Below are 20000 nucleotides of genomic sequence, written 5' to 3' on the forward strand. Positions count from 1 at the left end.
CCTCGTTTTTAAACTGTGGATCAAAAGCATCCAAAGTGAAAAAACTTTTCCCTACATTTGTTTGAAAACTTGGCACAACATTACTAGCACTGTTTAAGTACAGACCAGGACTCAGCGGCAGCCAAACCTGCACCCTGCTGATTAGCATGCCTCACAGTGTCTAACAGACGTTTGACTTAAGAACCCAAGAATTTCATTGCTCAAACACTTTATTAGATCCCTAAGCCTAAAAATGGTTTTCAATAACGTGTGTGCTGCTTTGGGGACTCAGAAAAGCTACTTTGGGAGCTAGGAAACATTTCCTAGGAGGCAAAAATGTGATCAAAACCATATTTGATAAAAAGGAGAAGGGGTAATGATGGTTTTTAACTGCAGTTTTATTTCATCTCAGAAGCGTGCTCTAAGTTTAAGAGTGGGGAACAACTATTGGATTTTGTTTTGCATCTTTTTTAAAACAAGCTGATTCTCATCTAGGGTTGGTGGGGTTTTTTTCCCCCTAAACCCAATAAACTATATATTGGAATGACCTTGTAACGGGTTTCTGTGGCTCTTTAATCACCAGCGGCTGCTAAATGAAGCATATCTATTTTCTGTTACATTACTATTGGCAACCAGGTCTTCAGTAAGTGCCCAGAAATATTTCCATGGCAACAAAAAGCATTCAGCATTGCTACTGTTTTGTGCCAATTTAGCTTTAAAATATTCTATTGTGGAGAGAAATATGGTACATTAAGTGAAATAAAGTCAAGATGCAATGTTCTGAAAAGAATATAAGGATAAACAGGAAACGTATTTTGCAGAAATGGGGAAAAAAATGCCAAATGGAAGGAAAATATTCAAAGCTAATATTGATGCTACTGAATGCCTTTGCTGAATGTCAGCAAGTTCATATGCTCGCTTACATTGTCACTTAGGGTTAGGTAACAAATCTAACACAAATAAGGATACCTCAAACATCTTCTCTTGATCATTTTAATCCATGACTGAAATTTTAAGTTGCCAGGGTATTACAGCCTCTCTGCATGTCTAGGTTACCATTAGAAGAGTTCGTACTCTTGATGTTAGAGAATGAATCTAAAGGAAAAAGAGGAAGTAAAGAGTTGAAAAATGAAATACAAAGAGCACGTGTGTGTTTTGGAAGTGAAGGGTCACTTAGAAGAGCAAAACGAGTTCTTCCACATCAAAGATCTTGTGGAAGACATTTTCACATCACAGTTCAGCACTTTCTCTCCTATTATACAACTTAGTTCTGAGAAAAAAGGCATCAGCTCCCAGCCCTCCAACTCTCAAACAGCCAACTTCATGACTATAATCTTGAGACCATTGGATGGCCCTTTGTGCAGTGCATTGCAGAGACAAAAAGACAAAAAGACTATTTGAGAGTATTTGCAGTGACATTCCCTCTGGTGTAAAAAGCTATGCAATGCCCTCTAAAGTGCTTCGTGCGGAAGCAGAGAGCTCTAGGCAGCAGCAATGTAGGTGCTGGGGAGCTCTGTAAGACCAGCCTTCCAGTCCACAATGGCTCCAGACAGCTTACTGAGAAGGAAAGCCAATAAATATTAAGAGAGTCCAACAGCAACTTGATCAGTACCTGCTCTCAGCTGGGAGAGAGGTTCAGAGTGACCCTCCCCTCTAGCTGCAGTGATGGGTTACTCTGGCATCTGACTGTCACTCTATGTGTCTCTCACCAGGAAAATTCATCTGGTCCATCACACGCTCCTAAGGACCCTCTTTCTCAGATGTCCCTGCAGACAAGACTGCAGGCGAGAAAATGCTCGGACAGTGACAGCAGCCCATTCCTGGTCCCCATTTCCCTGAGAGCTCACCACCTTTTCTACCATCCACTATGAGCAAGGGTGTAGTCCAGAGCCAGGACAAAGATCTGGAGGCCACCATCAGAATAATCCATTTGGCACATGGCTGCTCCCCAGCCTACTCCGAGGAACCCCAGGATTTGCCATGAATCGCTCTAACAGCTCCTCTTGGGTGCACAGGCTCTGCAGGAGACAAGGTTGCGTCCTAGATAGCACTTGTGCAGGAGGATCCATGGCCCCAGCACTCCCTGGAAGGACACTACACGCCCTGCTCCATGGCGTCTGTGCACACACTGGACACATGATGCAAGCATACGCAGTAAATCCAGCCCTGCAGCATTGGCTTGGTGCTTATGAACAAACCCTGCGGGCAGGATATCGCACAGGCAGTGTGTAGGGGTACCAGAAGGTAGGGGATCTGTACAGGTTAGAGGCTGGACTCCAAGAGATACAGCTCTGGGGTGCTTAACCTGAGAATTGGCATTCGTTCATTTGGAATATGAAACAAGCAGTCCCGGTTTGGGAGACAGAACAGCTAGACCAAAAGCTCTTTTTAATTATTTACTCCCTGGCCATAACAGTGTGAGGAATAGTAATAAAGAAAAGAGCTAATTTTAACATTCATTAAAGAACACCATCAAGGTTTATACCCTCTCAGTCTGATATTCCTATTAAATACAAAAACAAACAGGCTGATCTTCCACAGTCTGCACAGAAATGGCTAAATATGTAAGACTTCCCTAGAAGTCAAGAGTGATGAAAAGCTCTTGGTCATTATAAAACAAACATTTTCAAGAGCATCTACTGTCTGATTCAAAAAAAAGGATTTTAGATATTTGAAGCCAAATTCTGAAAACCCTCAGTGAGTCTCAAGTTCTTTATCAGCTCCACATTGTAGACGCCCCCCCCACCCGCCCTTATCCCTCTTCCTAGGGTGTTTGTAAAGAGCGGCTTTAACCCAGCAAGACCCAAGGATGGTGTGAGCAGGACTGAAGCCTTCCTGCTTGTGGTTGGGACACACGTCTCCATCAGTCCTCTGTGACCCAGGTTACTTCCAGCCACATTTACTCACATATTTAGTGAGTACAAGTCACATGGCTGAAATTCAGTCCTGAACGCAATCGCCTGAAAAGCTGTTCATGTCATTTAATGATCAGAAGTCATAGTTAGGCCTATTTAAAACTGAAAATATCAAATTCAGTTCTCCTTCCCATAATCTCCTGCCTGCTGTCCTCTTCAGTCTTATTTGAAAAGCCTGTGGGGGTGGTGGGAGGAGAGGAAAGCGATTTGGGAGCCTTTCATCCATAAAATCATGAGATATGGCTGGCTTTTTAGTACAGCATTTCACAGCACATGGCACAGTAACATCTTGAGATTCCTGGCACAAAGAAACAAGGTTTGAGATTATATATATATATCTTTAATAGCAATGACGCAAAGGCAGATGGTTCTCAAAGCAAAGGCTTAAGGCTAAACACTCCCTTTGAAGGGTCCTGCTACCAGAAACAAAACATGGGGGGAGCAAAATACTCCTTGCTACCGCAATATGGCTTGATTGCCTTCTAATACACAGCATTTCACCCTGGAGATTTCCACTTATTTCAATGAGATTACTTTCACAAATTAGAGAAGAATCGGAAACAGAAGAGGAAAGGTTAGATTTTTCTTTGGGATTTGGGGAGCTTTATTTTAGCTGTGGGAAACAAAGACAACACAGAACATAATGAGCAGATTAGCAACTAAATCAAATCAATACCAGAAGAGAGGTCTGGATAATACTGTCAGGGTGCGTGCTAGCTGCTTACCTGCAAAACTTGCCTTGCCATTATTACTTTTTAAGGAGCCACTCATGCTGAGGTTGTGCTCATGGCCTCCCATCCTCATAGAGGGCTCACCTTCTTCCTCAGCGATGGTCGGAAGCCGATCAAGCGGCTGGAGATCTTCATTCATCCAGTAGGATCCATTGGCTGTCAAAGACCTGGTGCTTTCAACACACTGCTCCGGTAAGCTGCTGATATTTTTAACCCGTTTTTGCCTCTGCAGACCCATGTCAGAGCCACGAGGAAGGGCTTGTGAAGCAAGATCAGGACCCCCAATGTGACCATCTTCTCTAGGATACAAGTATTCCTCATCCCAGAGGTCCAGGTGTCGTTCATCATCTGATTCCTCAGAATAATCCTCATAAACTCCTCCATTATTCTCCAAGTCCCGGTTCCTCTCTTCTTCTGACTTACGACCCACTCCACTCAAATTCAGCAGTGAAGCAGATATAGAGTCTCCTGCTTGCTGGATAGCTTCGTATATTTGAGACATCCAAGATGACAGTGGCTGAAGGAAATTCTGAGCAGCCTCAGAAGCCATGTTTAACACTATGCCAGTATCTGGTGATCAGTTGTTCAGCTTTGCCAGCATGTCACTTACAATTCAGGGAGCTACAGAATAAGCACCATAAGAGATTACTGTAAATTGCTTGTCCATCAACACCTGTCGACACACTATCTACGTAAGATGTCTAAAACTGAGAGGAGAAATGGAAAAAGGACTTCTACCCATTGAGAATACCACTAGAAATCCAGAAATGATGGACAAATTACACATATTCCTGCAGAGATCTGGAAAGCTTTCATTCAATTGCTAAACCTTATATAAAAATAAAAACAGAGAACATTGGAGCAGAAGCGCCTTTTCTGAAGCGCACACGTTCTGGTTGCAGCTGTCAACAGACCTGATTAAAAAAGTACAAAACAACCTGCAGTCAAAAATCTCAAATAATCTCCTGGCCCTGACTTCCACCACACCCTTACCATTAGCATGTCCAGATGGGGAAATTGAAGGGTGTAGAACTTTGGGAGAATTATGTTTTGATTGATTAAAGCGACAGGCCTAAAGCGTGCAGAACCAGCCCACGGCAGACTACAATCTCAAACGCTTTGCTCCAGAAAGGCTCTGAAGAAGCCCTCTGCCCAACAGAGTAACACAACCCCTTCACAGAAACGAGCAAAACACAGGAGGTGGAATATTATAGGTATGAAATTACTGGGAACAGGAGCGAGCTAACAAAAGCATTGGTATCATGTCGATATGCAGATTATAACCCACAGTGGCTGGAATAAGCTACTGGTTATACCTGCTTCAGCCATATCTTTACTATGAAAGTAGACACAGCCCAGGTCTTTACAGCACTTCTTCAGTACTGAGCAATCATGATAAAAGAATTATAAAAGTTGGCATATTTTAACTGTTATTTAAGTACTGCCACACCTGGAATAACCACGTATTTGTAGAATTGTAAATATTAACCTTTTGGATCAAGATAAACTCAGAGATGTGACTTTTCTGAAGTTGGGGATGGAGACAGGCTGTTCCTATCTTGTTTTCTCAAAACTCATCTAAATCCTAAATAAAAACATAGGCCTTTTTTGCTTTCATAACTTGTAGAAAGTTAAGGTGTCTTTTTGCCCAATATACATCTTCCCACATGATCACAAGACAGATATTCTTTTAGGAACTCTGAGAAGAAGGGAAAACCTACAAATAGCGTGATGGGTTTAGGAAGAAAGAATTAAATAGTTGCAGATTTTAGGCTAAAAGACAACTAAAAAGAAGCAAAAAGAAGTTTCAAAAATTAATACCAGTGTCTTGCTAAATTTAGAGGTCTAGGAGCAATCAAACTATAAAAGGGTAAATACAGTATAAGCAGCAAGAAAATAAGCTCAGCAGCAATGTGTATTACCTTGTGAAATCGTCTCCAGATAAATGTAGTGGGAATCCAGATGTTTTGGACTTTTAAACGGAGCACGGACAAGGAGATCCCACCTTGCATAGGGAGCAGCTTCTTTACGTATGAGAACAGTGTCTTAAGAAGTCTTCACCTTTTGAAACACCTGTGCCGAATAATTTTGTTCAGTGATGTTGCCTTGCAGTGCAGACGCTTCTAACAAGTTCATTATCACCTTCAGTGTATACTAAGAATTACAGTCCTAACAAGGGCAGTAAATGAATGTAGGTTACTAAAGCCATTTTAAAAGCTGATGGCTGTCACAAACTCTCCGGGCTTGGGGCACACGCTGTTCCAGTATCCGCCTCTCAACCGCTGGCCTCTGGCTCAGCTGCAGGGACCCAGGTAATGCTCCCTGTCACCCGTTAAATCTTTGGCAAAGAACAGAAAACGTCATGGCGTAACCTCCCAGGTGAGCTGTTCCCTTCATCGACCCTCCTCTTTCCAACCCTGCCCTTATTGAAGCCTCTCTGCTTTGTGCAACTTATTTTCTCATAGACCTAAACTGATGACATGCTCCAAACAAGACATTTTCAGCATAAAGCAGATTTGCTACTGGTAGGTCACAGCACCACGGAAGTCACTAGGAGGAGATGGCACTTCTAACAGTGAGATTCTCCCAGGCGTGGAAGGAGGTAAATTTGGGTGGGTAAGTACTGGATACTGGATAAATTTTTAACCTGTTATTTATTTACAGGCAACAGCAAATGAATCTCTGATTTCTGATGAAAGGACGACTTCATAACACTCTGCCTCCGTCTCAGCAGCAAGATACATGACAGCAGTAGCCCTTGGAGGGCTGCAGGCATCCAGGAGTGATAGCTAACCAATGCAGATAAAACATATGGGTGCTAAAATGAAGCACTGATCTGTTCTAAAAATCAACAGAACATAGACTTGTGATATTTGCATAGGGAATAATTAGCTCCTCTTGTTATTAGATTTCAGAGCTAACACTCAATTGGTCCAAAAGAGCCATCCCACTTCTCCCGGATGCTGTTGCTGACTGCACCACGGCTCGGGCAAACATCGCCGTGCTGCACAAGAGACTCCGCATTAGGGAGGCTGGTATCACAGCTAGAAAGACGGAGGGAGTTTTTCAAAGTGAGACTTTACTTTAGTCATGGAATTAAAGCAGTGATCTACAGTCACCAGCAGGGCTTGGATGTGGTCACCCAGTCATCCAAAGAGGCAGATAAGACTTGAATCTGCATCTTTCATACTTGAATCTGCATCTTTCATACACCAAGTAGTTGCCCTCATCATGTTGCTATAAGTAGGTTGGGGGGAAACATGACGAATACACAGACGTATACACACATCCACAATTCTACCCAAGACCTGGAAATTTATCTGGATTAAAGCTGGAGAACCCCAACAAATCGTTTGATTTCTGTTTATAGACAATGGATAGACACTGAAATATATTTCACCCAAAAAATCTGAACTGCTTTAGCGACACCTGCAACACACCTGTACAACTTGCAATCCAGTGCCTACATAATCCCTACAGGCAAAAGCAACACAATTTCCAGGGTGCCTGACTCTGTTTAGCCTTTGTCTGGCTTTTCCTCCTGTCATCTCTCTCTTACTGAAGACTCCACAGTTAGTGATATGCTGAACAACTGGAGTTCAACTGAATTATAAATTGCTTATTTTTGGTCTTGCAGCAGATGGATAAAATGTGTAACAAGCTGCAGACAAGTTTAGGCAGGCAACGTTTTTACAAACTCAACAGAGGATCAAAGGGGCTGAGCTCCGTTATAGGCTTGCTGTTTCCCAGGAGCTCTCTCCCTTAATTAGCAGGCACTGCTCTAACAGGGTCTTTATGATATATTTCACAACATGGCCTTTTCAACATAACGGATTTTTACTTTTGAATTCTTTAGAAATTTTGACTTGCATTAGGAAGAAAAAAACCTGAGAAGAGCATTTAAAATGTGTGGGAAAGAAAAATCCATTTCTTTTTAAAAGCATTCATCAAAAAAAGAGAGAGGAAAAAAAAAAAACAGTTTAGCAAATTCACTTCAAGTTCCATCTTCTAAAACTAACCACAAGAATTTTCACACTGAATCACCTGCTTAACTCAAAGTTGGGTTTTTTTTTTTCCTCTTGGAAAATCAGACAGCTAAAAGGATCAATGTTAAGCTTTCACAGAAACCATCATAACCTTTACTACAATCTATATTCCCTTGTCTTGATAGGATCATTATTCCTGAGTAGCGTTCCCATTGAGAGGTGCAATTGCTGTATAGCTAAAAAAAGAAGACTATTAGCAGAATTTCAAACACTACCACAACGCAGAGGTTTGTAATATTAGCAAAGTGTCTTTCAATCTTCTTGATATGCAGGCGCCTAAAAAATTGCCATCAGATGCGCATTTCTTACAACAATTTCCCTTATTCAAGCTGTTGTAGAGTGTAGGCACAAACTTCCTTTTCTTCAGTCACTTTTTGTGTGGCCCTTGCAAAAGTTTTCTACCAAACTCCTCCCTTGTAGGGAGGCTTGTAGACCACAGGTTGAAAACGCTGTCCCAGCATATAATAGCTGAACAATTTTCAAGTGAGTGTTTATTTCTGAAACACTAGATGAGGAAGAAATCCACAGCCTCACCTCTCTGCCTGGGAATGTACTGTCCTGTGTAGGCACACGAGAAGAGGAAATCCCCTCCCAGCTTCCAAAGATCAGAAGACATCTTTGTCACATCACTGTTTTAGAAAGATGCACTTCTTTCACCACTGCCAAGAAAATTGTACCAAAAGCTTTTTTAGCAGTTTGGGCAAGTTGTTGAATCCATCTGTCCACAGCTGAAACTCTGGGTCACTGGTTCAGAAAGCCACACTACATGTACCCAGAGGAATGATTCCTGCCTTCCCGACTGCTCAGAAATTTTAATTAAGCCATTGATAATAATTTACCTTATTTCCTGATCTCATACAGAGAGCATCAGCCCTTCATGCCCACCTGGCATGCCACGGATCACATCCGTAGACAGGAGCTTTATTTGTGTGGACACCTAGGAAAAGCAGTGTTACAGACCCACCATTAAGCCTTGCTCCAAGCTTAGGAGGAAAGACCTAAAACAAGGTGTGAATCTAAGCTGATGCCCAGAACATCAAGGGTCTGCGCAACAGGCAAGGCCATCTTGCTGCTCATGAAAGGAGGAAGTAAGGAAGGCTTGGAGGGGTAAGATCATTTAATAACTCTTTTTAAGCTATTGAAAACTATAATGAGCCTGATCCCCCTTTCGGACTGGAGCCCAATTAGCACACATGTAAAATAGCAGACGGGAGATTAGAAATGTACTCTGCTGAAGGCAGGCAGCAGCAGCAATGGGCCAAGAAATCCTCTATCCTAGTTCTGGGAACAATCTGGACTCTTCGCTCCTCCTGTAGTTGCCAGAATCACGTTTAGCAAGATGCTAGCAAAGCCCTTCCATCCTCACAGTGAGGGATAACCAAACATTGCTATGATGAAACTGTATTTCCAGTTAAAATTGTCACAGTGCCAAAACCAGCTTGTGCACTTGAAGCTGATCAGTTGATTGGAGCCTCTTGCAGAAGCGTTATGAGTAAAGTTCACAGACAGTGCCTAAGGTTCACATCAACTGTGAGTGTCACTGCTGACCAAGTTTCCCTAAGGTAAAACAAAACAGAAAGACAGAACATCTTGGTACCTTTTTGGCCTACGTGCTATAAAAATGTATTTATGTAGCTGAATTTAAAGCAAAAAAGAGAAGACAGAGGCACTTTACAAGTGATTATGTGCTTTGTAATAATACTTTTCAGCTGGTGATTCAGAAACTCCAGGGCATTCAGGGAAGATCTAATGGTTTATGCCAATAAATTACACACATCTCATTGGAAACATTCATGGGTTACAAACCAACAGGCAATAAACCTACTGCTGCAACGCATTGGTCCTGTAAGCCCCAAAAGGGTGAAGTGAAAACAAAGATGAGATCAGACAGCAATGCACCCTGCTGCACGGGGTTTAGCCTACGCAGAGGAAGCCTGCAGACTTATTCCTCACTCCCAAATCATCTCCTGTCTTTGCAGGCAGCTCACTGATGCTGTGCCAAATTAGTTGTAAAAATTTATACCCAAATGACAGAAGTGGTTTTGATCAGGATATTTAGCCCCATGGTGTTTCCTCCTTTCTTCTAATTCCTTTGTTGCATGCTCTCCTTTTGTCAAAAATAATGGCAACAATTACTGATCCTCACAGTTTCAGTGGGATGGGGAGAAAAGGAAGGAGATAGAAGAAAAAAGGAATTATGCAAATATGACATTAATTGTTCAAAACTGTGGAGCCTTTTTCAAAAAAAACCAAGGTCTCTCCACCATATAGAGTATATGGTGATAAATTCAGGCAAAAAAAATGCTCCTAGAACACCAGCATCCAAACATTATGCTCAGAAGCTCCACCAGCAACAGGGCTGAGGAGCTGATGGCGATTTCCTATGCTGACCACTGCACACCTTTGGTTTTGCTTAGACTGTAAGACCTCCTGAACTCAGAAGCGTGTTCATTTCATGTAAGTCCAGTGCGCTCACCAAACAGGGAATCTGTAACTGCACACACGGATACTATTGCCACCAAAATATTAACACAAACCTTGAGGAAATTTTCAGGAGAGAGAAAATGCAAACACCTTCCTTGACCATAATATTTGGCCTGGATATACCAGAGAGCCAGATTCTGCCTCGGCACTGGTGGTAAGTCCAGAGTCACTCCACTGAAGCCAGTCACATCCTCCAAATCAAAATAAGGTCCTTTGTGTTGAAAGAGCCACTTGTCACCATAGGCACAAAAACCTAACAGTTCTGTGCCAAGTGGTAGTATAAAAAGCAACAATGAATAACTTTGTATTTCTCAAACTGAGGGTTACAAAAAGGGCATAAAGAAAGTCACAGACAGTTGGAGTATTAGAAAAGTGGTGTAAGTAGTGGCAACTGTGCTCTTTCAAGGCAAAGGAGTGAGGAACATCTGTAATTACTGGGTTAGGGGAATGAAAGAAGAAACCTGCAGTCAGAAATTACAGCACATTCTGTAACTGAGCTGCTATCGTTCGTCCATCAGCTTGCATGAAGACAGAATAGCCAAAAGGAAATCACAAGTTCAAAAGGCTGGAGAAACACCAATTTACACCACCACTCGAACCCACCCACCTGTGCTGTCAAGCTGCTGTCGTAGAGCAAACCCAATAGACCGAGTCCCCACCCTGCCTGCAATCACGCTACCCAGTCTGCAGCAACTGAACAAGCCACGGTCAATCAGAGCAATTACTTGCATGGAAATTAGCTGTGGGAGAGCATGTCTAGCAGTTTAACACAATGAAGATATCTTAGAAACATTTTGAGGAATCACCCAGTTACTGTTACTCCTTCTTCCCCCCCCCCCCCCCACTCCATCGTTACAGAGCCTATGGAAATTGCTCTGTATGGACCACCATCGAGCAGTGCAGACAGTGCTGTTTGGGAACCACAGCCCTGAGTGGCAAATGCAGTAGATGATTATCCATTCCTGCTTATCCATCTTTGTGTGCGCACACGGCTAAGACCGTAGCTCCCAACTCCTTTCACTACTGCGAAGTCAACCACCAGTCCAGCCGGACACGCTGGGAGGCTGAGGAATCACTGGGAAAACCAGACCTAGTTTCAAATGATTTGAAAGAACTGAGAGCCATGGATCTGAGCAGGCAGTTGTCCCTACCAACTTAGGGAGTGCTCCCTCAGCTACTCTTATCCTCCATTTAATTCACTCTTGTTACAAACCAGGCTCTCTGATGTCTAGGGCAGGCATCAGCGGCAACATTCATGCTGACCCCTGTTCAACCACTCTTCCTATGAGCCTCTATAAAGGCAACTGAGAGAGAAAGCAATTTAGAAGAGCGGCTTCATTTGGGCACAGAGAAACTTCCCTTTCAAGAGTTCCTCTCCCTCCTGCCACCAGCTGGTCAAGGAACCTAACACCCTGGCTGAGCTACGTGCCTCAACTAGGTGACATGAATAACCCTGGATTCATTTTCAATCTGCGCCTTGCTGAGGGCAACGGAGCCTCAGAACTACTGGGTACTCAGCATTGGGGTTACAAAGACCAACCACAACTGTACTGCTTTAGAGAAGGACATTCCCATGCTTTCCACAACTTACCACGCTGTTGGAGGAAGCCAGTCTACTGCACACGCCAGACTGGTACTGTCACGCTCACCCACATTACTTGTTTCTAAACACGAAGCTAAGCCTCTGCTAGCATATGATGGTCCCACGCGCTGCACATGACGGGTCCCCAGTGCCTGGCTGGGCCCAGGGCTGCACTGACAAAGCAAGGTCAATATCCAGGCCGCGTTGCTAACATTCCTGCCTTTGTTGAGTGTTACAGGTGTTGATGCTTTCCTTAAAGCCTCAGCTACAAGAGATGAGTGGTTTACATAAGAACTGCATCTCCGTTTATTTATTTTAAGTGTGCTGCTAGCCCCAGAGGCTAGAGCAGTGGCTGTGCAGAACAGCTTGAGAACATGAACTGAAAGCGCTCTCGAGGCTGATAAGACAGAAGGGAAAAATGGAAAAAAATGTTTCTTCAAACCTCATGATGTTTAAGCTGATTTCACATATCAGGAGTACATGCTTAACATCATGACAAGTGTTCAAGGCAAGGCACAACTGGAATATTTTTGTATAAAGCACAGTCAGAAAACTACAATTTCCTTCCCAGTCTCAGGTCACATCATTATAAAAAGATTACGGTATAGAACAAAGAGGGCCCTTTTATTTTTCGAGTCACAGCACTGAAGCACACGGTTAGATACAGCTCTTTACACAAGGGTTTTTCCCAGCACTGCCATATGGTTCTGTGAAGTTCATTTCACCCATGAACTTTTGAAGCAAAGGGCTCAGTAACGCTATAAACACCATACGTAAGAACACCACCACGACCTCTTGGTCCTGAAATTCACACTACAGGAAGGGACACCGAACCATCACAGCATCAAAAGGTCTCACACGAGACCCCACTGACATCTGTCAGGCCTCTGTTCAAGGGAAGGTCCTCCTTCCTTGCATGGGGGGATGCTCCAAGGGGAAATTTCACCCACACACACACTCCCCCACCACCTGAAAGATCACCAATGCTGTGAAGAACCACTCCAGCTGACTCCATTAAGGCCAAAGGTGTGGTGTTTGATCTTTCCATTGCTAAGGAATTCTGCACATGACCTACATCAAGGCTCTACATTGCTCCAGTCAGCTCAGGACGGCTTCATGCCCCCACCACTTCCTTCTGCACATGCTTGGGCATAGCCAAGAAAGCTTGATATGCGTGAAGTTAACTCTGTGCTACCCTCCTACCGGTTACCTGTTTACCAGCTTCTCTATCAAGCTTTGCAGCCTGCTCTGAGCTCTCCCTTGCAGTGCCAAATCCATCCTAAATATGGGCTGGCTGTGTCCAGATGAGCTCCAGCCTCCGCAGCTGAGTGAGAGGCAATCAGGGCAGCACATCCTTGCTCAAGAGATGGGCTCATCACTAAGGTCAATGAAGCAGTCAAGAATAGGATCCACAAAAGCCTCAAGTATCAAAAACGTTATCCATTGTGTCCCAGTAATTAAGAGGCTTTGTCCTGGAGTCTCCTGAAAGGTTTTCAATTAATTCTTCATTTTCACAAAGATCTTTCCCTTATCTTGTTCCTTTCATAAGGACACAAACTGTGCAATTAAAATTAAATTAGGAACAAACCAGCCAGATGTATCCTAGAGCCATGACGATGGAAACACCTATTTCATTCTGTCACTTGCCTTGTTCTGAGGTCAGGCTCTATACAGAAAAGCAAAAACAACAACAACAACGACTTTGGCACTTTACAGTACATTTTCTGAATGTCAGCCTGTGCACCTGCAAAGTGCCAAGTAGACAGATTTGCTTATGTTTCTATACCAACTCTCTTTTTTTATTGGTAGATAACTCAAAACTTAACTAGATCCAAGGACAAGAGAAACATCTCATGCACTGAACCCATACACACCTTCTCAGGCTACAGCCTTCATTTACCTATGCTGTTGCAAATAGGGGTTTATCCTATTGCAGATGTTATAGTCATGCCAGGGGGACCAAAATGCAAAATGCCTTCTCTCCTATTTAGACAGTTATAAAGCTGATAGTCATAGCAGACAGATATGTTCTAACCACTCTTAATTCCAGATGTGGAGAAGCAAAAAGGATTTCCCCAATTTGAGAGCTTAGAACTGGGAAGAACAATCGTTCATGGGTTACATGTTAAAGAACAGCAGTGTCTTTAGAATCAGGATCTCCTTGTAACACACACAGCTCACCAGAAGTAGTTGAGAAGAGGAAAAGTGAACGCTAACCAACAAGTTACGCATTACAAACACTCCCATCCTGCTCCTTTCTACCCAGCAAAGTCAGATTCCGAATTTGAAACAAACTCTTGCTTGTCAAAACTCCTCTTGGGAGAGCTCCCTCACCGGGCAACTGCCATGCTAGAAACAGCCTCTCCTGGCTTCCCAGCAAGCTCAGGCTCCAGGTTTCTACATTTACCATATGACATGCTGTGTTAGCCCAGGGTTTAATCTATTCTCTCATGCTGCTGTCCTTTAAAAGCATTAGCATTTCCTACACGGATATTCCATATTGGCCTTACGAGTATCAAAACGCTATGGTGAAATTTAAACTAAATATAGAGATGATATTTTTAAATAGCTTTTAGCTCCAACTCACCAAGCTGATTTTGTTTGAACGGAAAAAGCAGGCTCCAACTTTAAGCTTCCATTGTAATTAATGATTACAACACATTCCTCTGCCGTATCCGATTTAGCACCTCATTAATGTGTGTGCTATTTTGCTTGTACAGCACAGCTGTAGTTAAAGTTGAATTAGTGTTTCCATTATTAACCCATGTTTTCGAAGGTTTATTACTCAGACACATAAGATTTAGTCTGAAATGAAAATTGCCATCGAGTGTGTCAGCTGGGAAGCAATTTTTTTTGTCCTTCAAAATTTGGAAGGAACAAAACACAAAAAAAGCAAGCCACCCTGTTTATTAATAATTCACATTTTAAAAAGCATTGCAAATACATGTTTACATGATAGCCTGTGAGAGCTCCATAGAATGCCAATGCCCACACACTCCTAGGAGATGTGTCATCTTAAAAACCAAAATAAAAGCCACATTTTTACACCACTTGATGGGAGGCAAAGAGAAGGGAAGAAAGACTTAAAAATAATATCAACGAAGGAAACTTATTAAAAAAAACCACCCCATAGTCTTTGTTTAGAAACATTAAAGTTAAGACTTTCAATGGAGAGGGGGGTGGGTGGGAATAATTTCAAGTACTTTTAACTTTTTGGTGCCTGTCCCTGGCTCACTAATGCATTTAGCAAGAAGCAGTCAGTCCCACTGACTTCCTATCACATGTGGCATCCAAGCCTTCGACTGTCCATAAATCCTGGACTCTTAAGGTATGACCAGATCATGCCCTTTGCAACAGCCATGCTGAACTCAGTGTACAAGGCAAAATGTACAACAAAAAAACCTCCAGGGGCTCCATGCTTTGCAATTGTGTCCTTCTACAATTAGCTTTAAGACTGAACCACTGAGAAGCAGACCTTTTAATTGGGAGGCTTCTGAGGCCTCTTCTTGGCTGATTATTTCAACGATTAGACACGTATGACATGCAAATTTACAAACAGATGTATGATGAAATTACCAAATTCTCAGTTACCACCATTACCAGAATGGATGCATTTTTCATGGCTGAGAAACATTAAAATGTTTTTTTTGTAACACAGTAAAATTCCCAGTTATTTTGACTCCAGGACTCATGGGTTTACCCAAGACATAATGTTTCCAGACAAGAACAAACACATGATAGAGCATGTAATAGCTACTACAAGAAAACCAGGACAGGCATATCCTTCGTGAGCAGAAAGGCAGTGTCGTTACTCGGAATTGCTCACCTTTTGTTCTTCACTGGATTAACAAAACACACACACAACAGACAGAGAGCAGGGAGTGTGCTTTTTCCCCAGTGTTGCCCTCCATTTTTCAAGAGATTACTCCAGACAACAAAGATAACGGGAGCATGGTAGCAATTGCACATCCATTTGATCAAGTTTTGGAGGTTACTATAGTCTATCCAAAACCCTGCTGTTTTCCACGCAGATAACCCAAGACACAGCAAATGGGTCTATCTCTGTCCTCCCAGGAATCAAAGCCTCAAGAAGATTCTGTACATCAAAGGCAGTATAATGCTGTGATACCTACCAAGGCCCTCATGAACTCCGGACTTTTCTTCGTAGTGTTTTCTTCTCCCTTGTTGTTCCAGGCATGGGAGCCCACCTCTCTTTTCAAAGCAGAGCTTCTTGTTGATGAAGTAGAATAGGACTGCAGGGAGGATAATGAAGACTCCAACTGCAGACAAAAACCCAACAGCCTCAGGAACAACTAGGAACAGAAAGTCAGAAAGAAAACATCAGCGCAAGTGGGAAAAACTGCCCAGAGAAAGATGTGGTTTAACCACATCTGTATCCATGGCTCTGCTTCCCCATCCTCTCCCCAGAAGAAATAGCAATGAAATTCAGCAGAACTTGGTTTTGCGTTAAACGGATACAACATCCGCGTTGGGCCAGTCTGCTGAGGACATCGACAACAGGGTACATTACACACCAAACTTGGTTCCAATTAAGGTCTTCATTTCTGTCACATGACAAACCCCAACACAGGAAAGACTCTAACTGATTTTAATAAACTTTCATATCAATGCAAATTCCACCAGCTTCAAGAGAGACACTCTCAATCTATACTGCGACAAGGAAAGAACAAGAAAGGGCAGTTGGTCGTAAACCATTTCTGCACAGCTTGCGGTAAATTCTCAGGGGAGGCTGCGGGGAGGATTAGCTCGGGGGGCGAAAGGCCCCAACACCTCCTTTGCAATTTGTGTATTTTCTCTAAATACACCATAATGGTACTCACTAACTTCATTACATTTACTAAGAACCAGGTTAATGTACAGCCTATGATCCTCATTCAACTGTTACTTTACCCTTAAATAAGAAGTATATTACTATACTAATCATTACCATTCTTTGCTGGAAATGACCAGCCTCCAGCTCAGGTAATTCAGTTTAGCTCCCCTGGTGTCAGGTTTGGCCACATGTAACGAGCACAGTGGTTTTGCGCCAGCTGACGACCTAGTCCTATACGTCAACATCCCTATGTCAAACTGTAGAGGAACAGTCTTACTTCAATTTATCACTTTCTGCCTGTACCACTGGGTCTGCAACAAACCGCAGGCGCCAGCATAAAGCTTTTAAAGCCATTTCACCTCTCTCACACATATCAAAATGCCAAAACAAGGGACAAACACTACATACATCATCCGATGTGGATGGCAAGGGCACACACGTCAAAAACTGTAAGTGCCATCTGCAAAAGAAAAAAAAAAAAAAAATTGGCTTGTTATTCTGGTAATTACTTCACCAGGAAGGGGTGAAGTTCAGTTGTTCAATTCAAGTCAAAGACCCCATAAAAATGAAACATCAGCAGCATCAGCGGCACACCAGGGACATGCCTGTGATTGCAAAGCTGCAGCTCACAGATGAGATGAGCAGGAGGAAAGGCTGTAAACAGAGCCATCCCTGCCTGTGAAACATCCCACTGGGAGTTTACAAGACTTGACTCAGCGAAAGACTTAGGCTAGAAGAGCTACACTGTCTCCAGTTACTGCCTTGATAGTGCACGCTAGGACTATGATCTAGGGGATTAAAAAAACCTAAATTAATACAAGCCAATGTGCCTCAGTTGGAAACAAAAATCACCAATGCATAGCAGCAGCCCACATGCAAAACAGACAAGTGTTTGGGACTGAACCCAGAGGAATACGGGTTACACAAACTCTGGAGGTGGCTCTGACCTTAATCACTCCAGCCTAAGGAAGGAACAGAAATATGCACTGAATTACAGCAGCTTAAATGACAACAAGATCAAGCCTACATTTCCATTGCTCTCTTCTGCATGGGCACAGTCACTTCTCTGGCGATTACTTCTGTGTCCCCCTTGTGCCACACCAGCACTAAGCAGGGTCCATGAGGACAGTGGGTCTCCCTGCCAGCACTGAAATTTGGCGCCACAGCTTCCCCGGATAATTTGGCAGGCACATACCGGCCCTATCTTCCCCTCACACCTCAACCCAGGCAGCAGGGCTGGGGATGTGAGAGTGGCTGAGTGATACATCTACTCTGGCTATTTTCAGCTGCTGAAGTCACCATGAAGTGGCTGCCGGAGCCAAGTATAAATCAAAGGAGCCGAGTATAAATTAAGGTAGCTGTAACCCCAGAATATACATGACAGCCTGGCTGGGTCCCATCACTGACTCCTCCTTTTCTTGAACATAGCATAGGCAGGAAGGATTATGCTCTACCTTACATATAAAACACTTGGGATCACCACATCTCAGCTCACATGCATGCGTGTGTGTGCACAAGCTCATATGCATGCGTGTGTGTGCGTGTGTGAAGTTGGCGCAGGTATGTAGCAAACTGACAATCATGTTTTGAAGGCTCTATGTGAGTGATTTCATTGCAGAGGGTGTGATGTAGAAGGGTGGCAAGGACCCCACTGTTACTATTTATTAAGTCCTTTTATAAAACCTCAGCTCTGACCCCAAGGAGATGCCAGGGTTTCCCCTTCTCAGACAGGGCACAAGCAAGCCACCAGTATTTTAAACACAAATTGTCCAACACATGCTCCGATATGCTACACAACCCCCAGCTAGAGAAATCCTCAGAGTGCCCCTTTCTCCAACAGACCTGCACGGTACCTTACAAACTCCCAGAGGAAAAATCAGACCCTTGACTAGACCAGGCATCCTGAAAGAAAGTTTGGAGACAAATTATCAGCTGCTATCCACTTGCTCTAAAGGATCTCAGACTGGCACAACAGCATTATTGCCTGTCTACTCTTGTTTCCTGGTCAGCTACAGAGGAACAAGAAAGTAGCAGCACAGTGGCGTAGGACTTGGGACAACCCTTCATGCTTCCCCTGCTCCTTGGGGCAGAGATGTAAAAGGCATCTCCTGTCAGAGCTCACAAAAGGTCCAGCAGCAACTTTTAGGAGGAAGCTTTCAAGGCCAAACACTAACAACTGCGTCCACACAGAGGCAGAGGTTTTGGGAGCACGGGTGTGAAGGGACTGCACAGACCCCTCCCCATACAATCTGACCAGCAAAGACTATCAGCCAGCTACCAACAAGGACTGACATCCCTGTACCACCCCTCCCTTCACTGTAGGCACCAAGCAAAGAGGAAAGGTGCCCCAGAAGGACCACCACAGCTCTGGCAGAAACTGACACCTCCTGCACAGATGGCTTCTGCAGCAAACCAGAGTCCCTCTCCCGAAGAGGGTCTGCCCGATTGCAAGGAGGTGGCTGGGACTTCTGCAGCACAAGGCAAAGGAACTCATGCATCCTGTCCCATTGCTTTAAGCAGAAGTTTCCTCTTCTCTCCCCCATGTTACCCATGCCAGATACTAGAGGTTTGTGCCACAGTGTCTCTGAGGAGAACTATGATTTTGCACCTGAGCACTGTCTCACATACGTGGGTAGAAATGTTACAGTCTGTGCACCTGGCTCCAGCTGGAAGCTCATATCCCTCTGTGATGAGAGGCATGCTGGCTCTCTGCTCCTCCATCATCAAGAGGAAAACATGCTGCACCTGCATACAGGCTGGGGGATGAAGGGATTGAGAGCAGCCCTGCTGAGAAGGACTTGGGGGTACTGGTGGATGAAAAGCTGGACAGGAGCCAGCAATGTGCGCTCGCAGCCCAGAAGGCCAATGGCATCCTGGGCTGCATCAACAGAAGCGTGGCCAGCAGGTCGAGGGAGGGGATTCTGCCCCTCTACTCTGCTCTGGGGAGACCCCACCTGCAGTACTGTGTCCAGCTCTGGAGCCCTCAGCATAAGAAAGACACGGACCTGTTGGAGCGGGTCCAGAAGAGGGCCACAAAAATGATCAGCGGGATGGAACACCTCTCCTCTGAAGAAAGGCTGAGAGAGTTGGGGTTGTTCAGCCTAGAGAAGAGAAGGCTTCGGGGAGACCTTATTGCAGCCTATCAGTACTTAAAGGGGGCTTCTAAAAAAGATGGCGGCAAACTTTTTAGCAGGGCCTGTTGCGACAGGACAAGGGGGAATGGCTTTAAACTAAAGGGGGGTAGACTTAGACTAGATAGAAGGAAGAAATTTTTTACGCTGAGGGTGGTGAAGCACTGGAACAGGTTGCCCAGAGAGGTGGTGGATGCCCCATCCCTGGAAACATTCCAGGTCAGGTTGGACGGGGCTCTGAGCAACCTGATCTAGTTGAAGATGTCCCTGCCCACAGCAGGGGGGTTGGACTAGGTGA

The 20000-nt window shown here is 43.9% G+C and overlaps 1 protein-coding gene across 2 annotated transcripts in view; it reads right to left on the reverse strand.

The window, feature by feature from the left end:
* Window positions 1–15927, reverse strand: part of SYT16 (synaptotagmin 16) — a 57537-nt gene extending 41610 nt beyond the window's left edge. The window contains exons 1-3 of one of the 2 annotated variants that reach the window (XM_076345635.1): window positions 15871–15927; window positions 5548–5698; window positions 3710–4246 (exon numbers count right to left, since the gene is read on the reverse strand). In XM_076345635.1, coding sequence (XP_076201750.1) covers window positions 3710–4175 — 466 coding nt within the window. In that variant the 5' untranslated portion in view covers window positions 4176–4246; window positions 5548–5698; window positions 15871–15927. Of the gene's footprint in view, window positions 1–3619; window positions 4247–5547; window positions 5699–15870 lie in introns of both variants that reach the window. The other variant, XM_076345634.1, reaches the window with a different exon arrangement.
* Window positions 15928–20000: the final 4073 nt, after the last annotated feature.

This window comes from Aptenodytes patagonicus, chromosome 7, assembly GCF_965638725.1.
Source record: "Aptenodytes patagonicus chromosome 7, bAptPat1.pri.cur, whole genome shotgun sequence".
In the NCBI taxonomy this organism is placed as follows: Eukaryota; Metazoa; Chordata; class Aves; order Sphenisciformes; family Spheniscidae; genus Aptenodytes; species Aptenodytes patagonicus.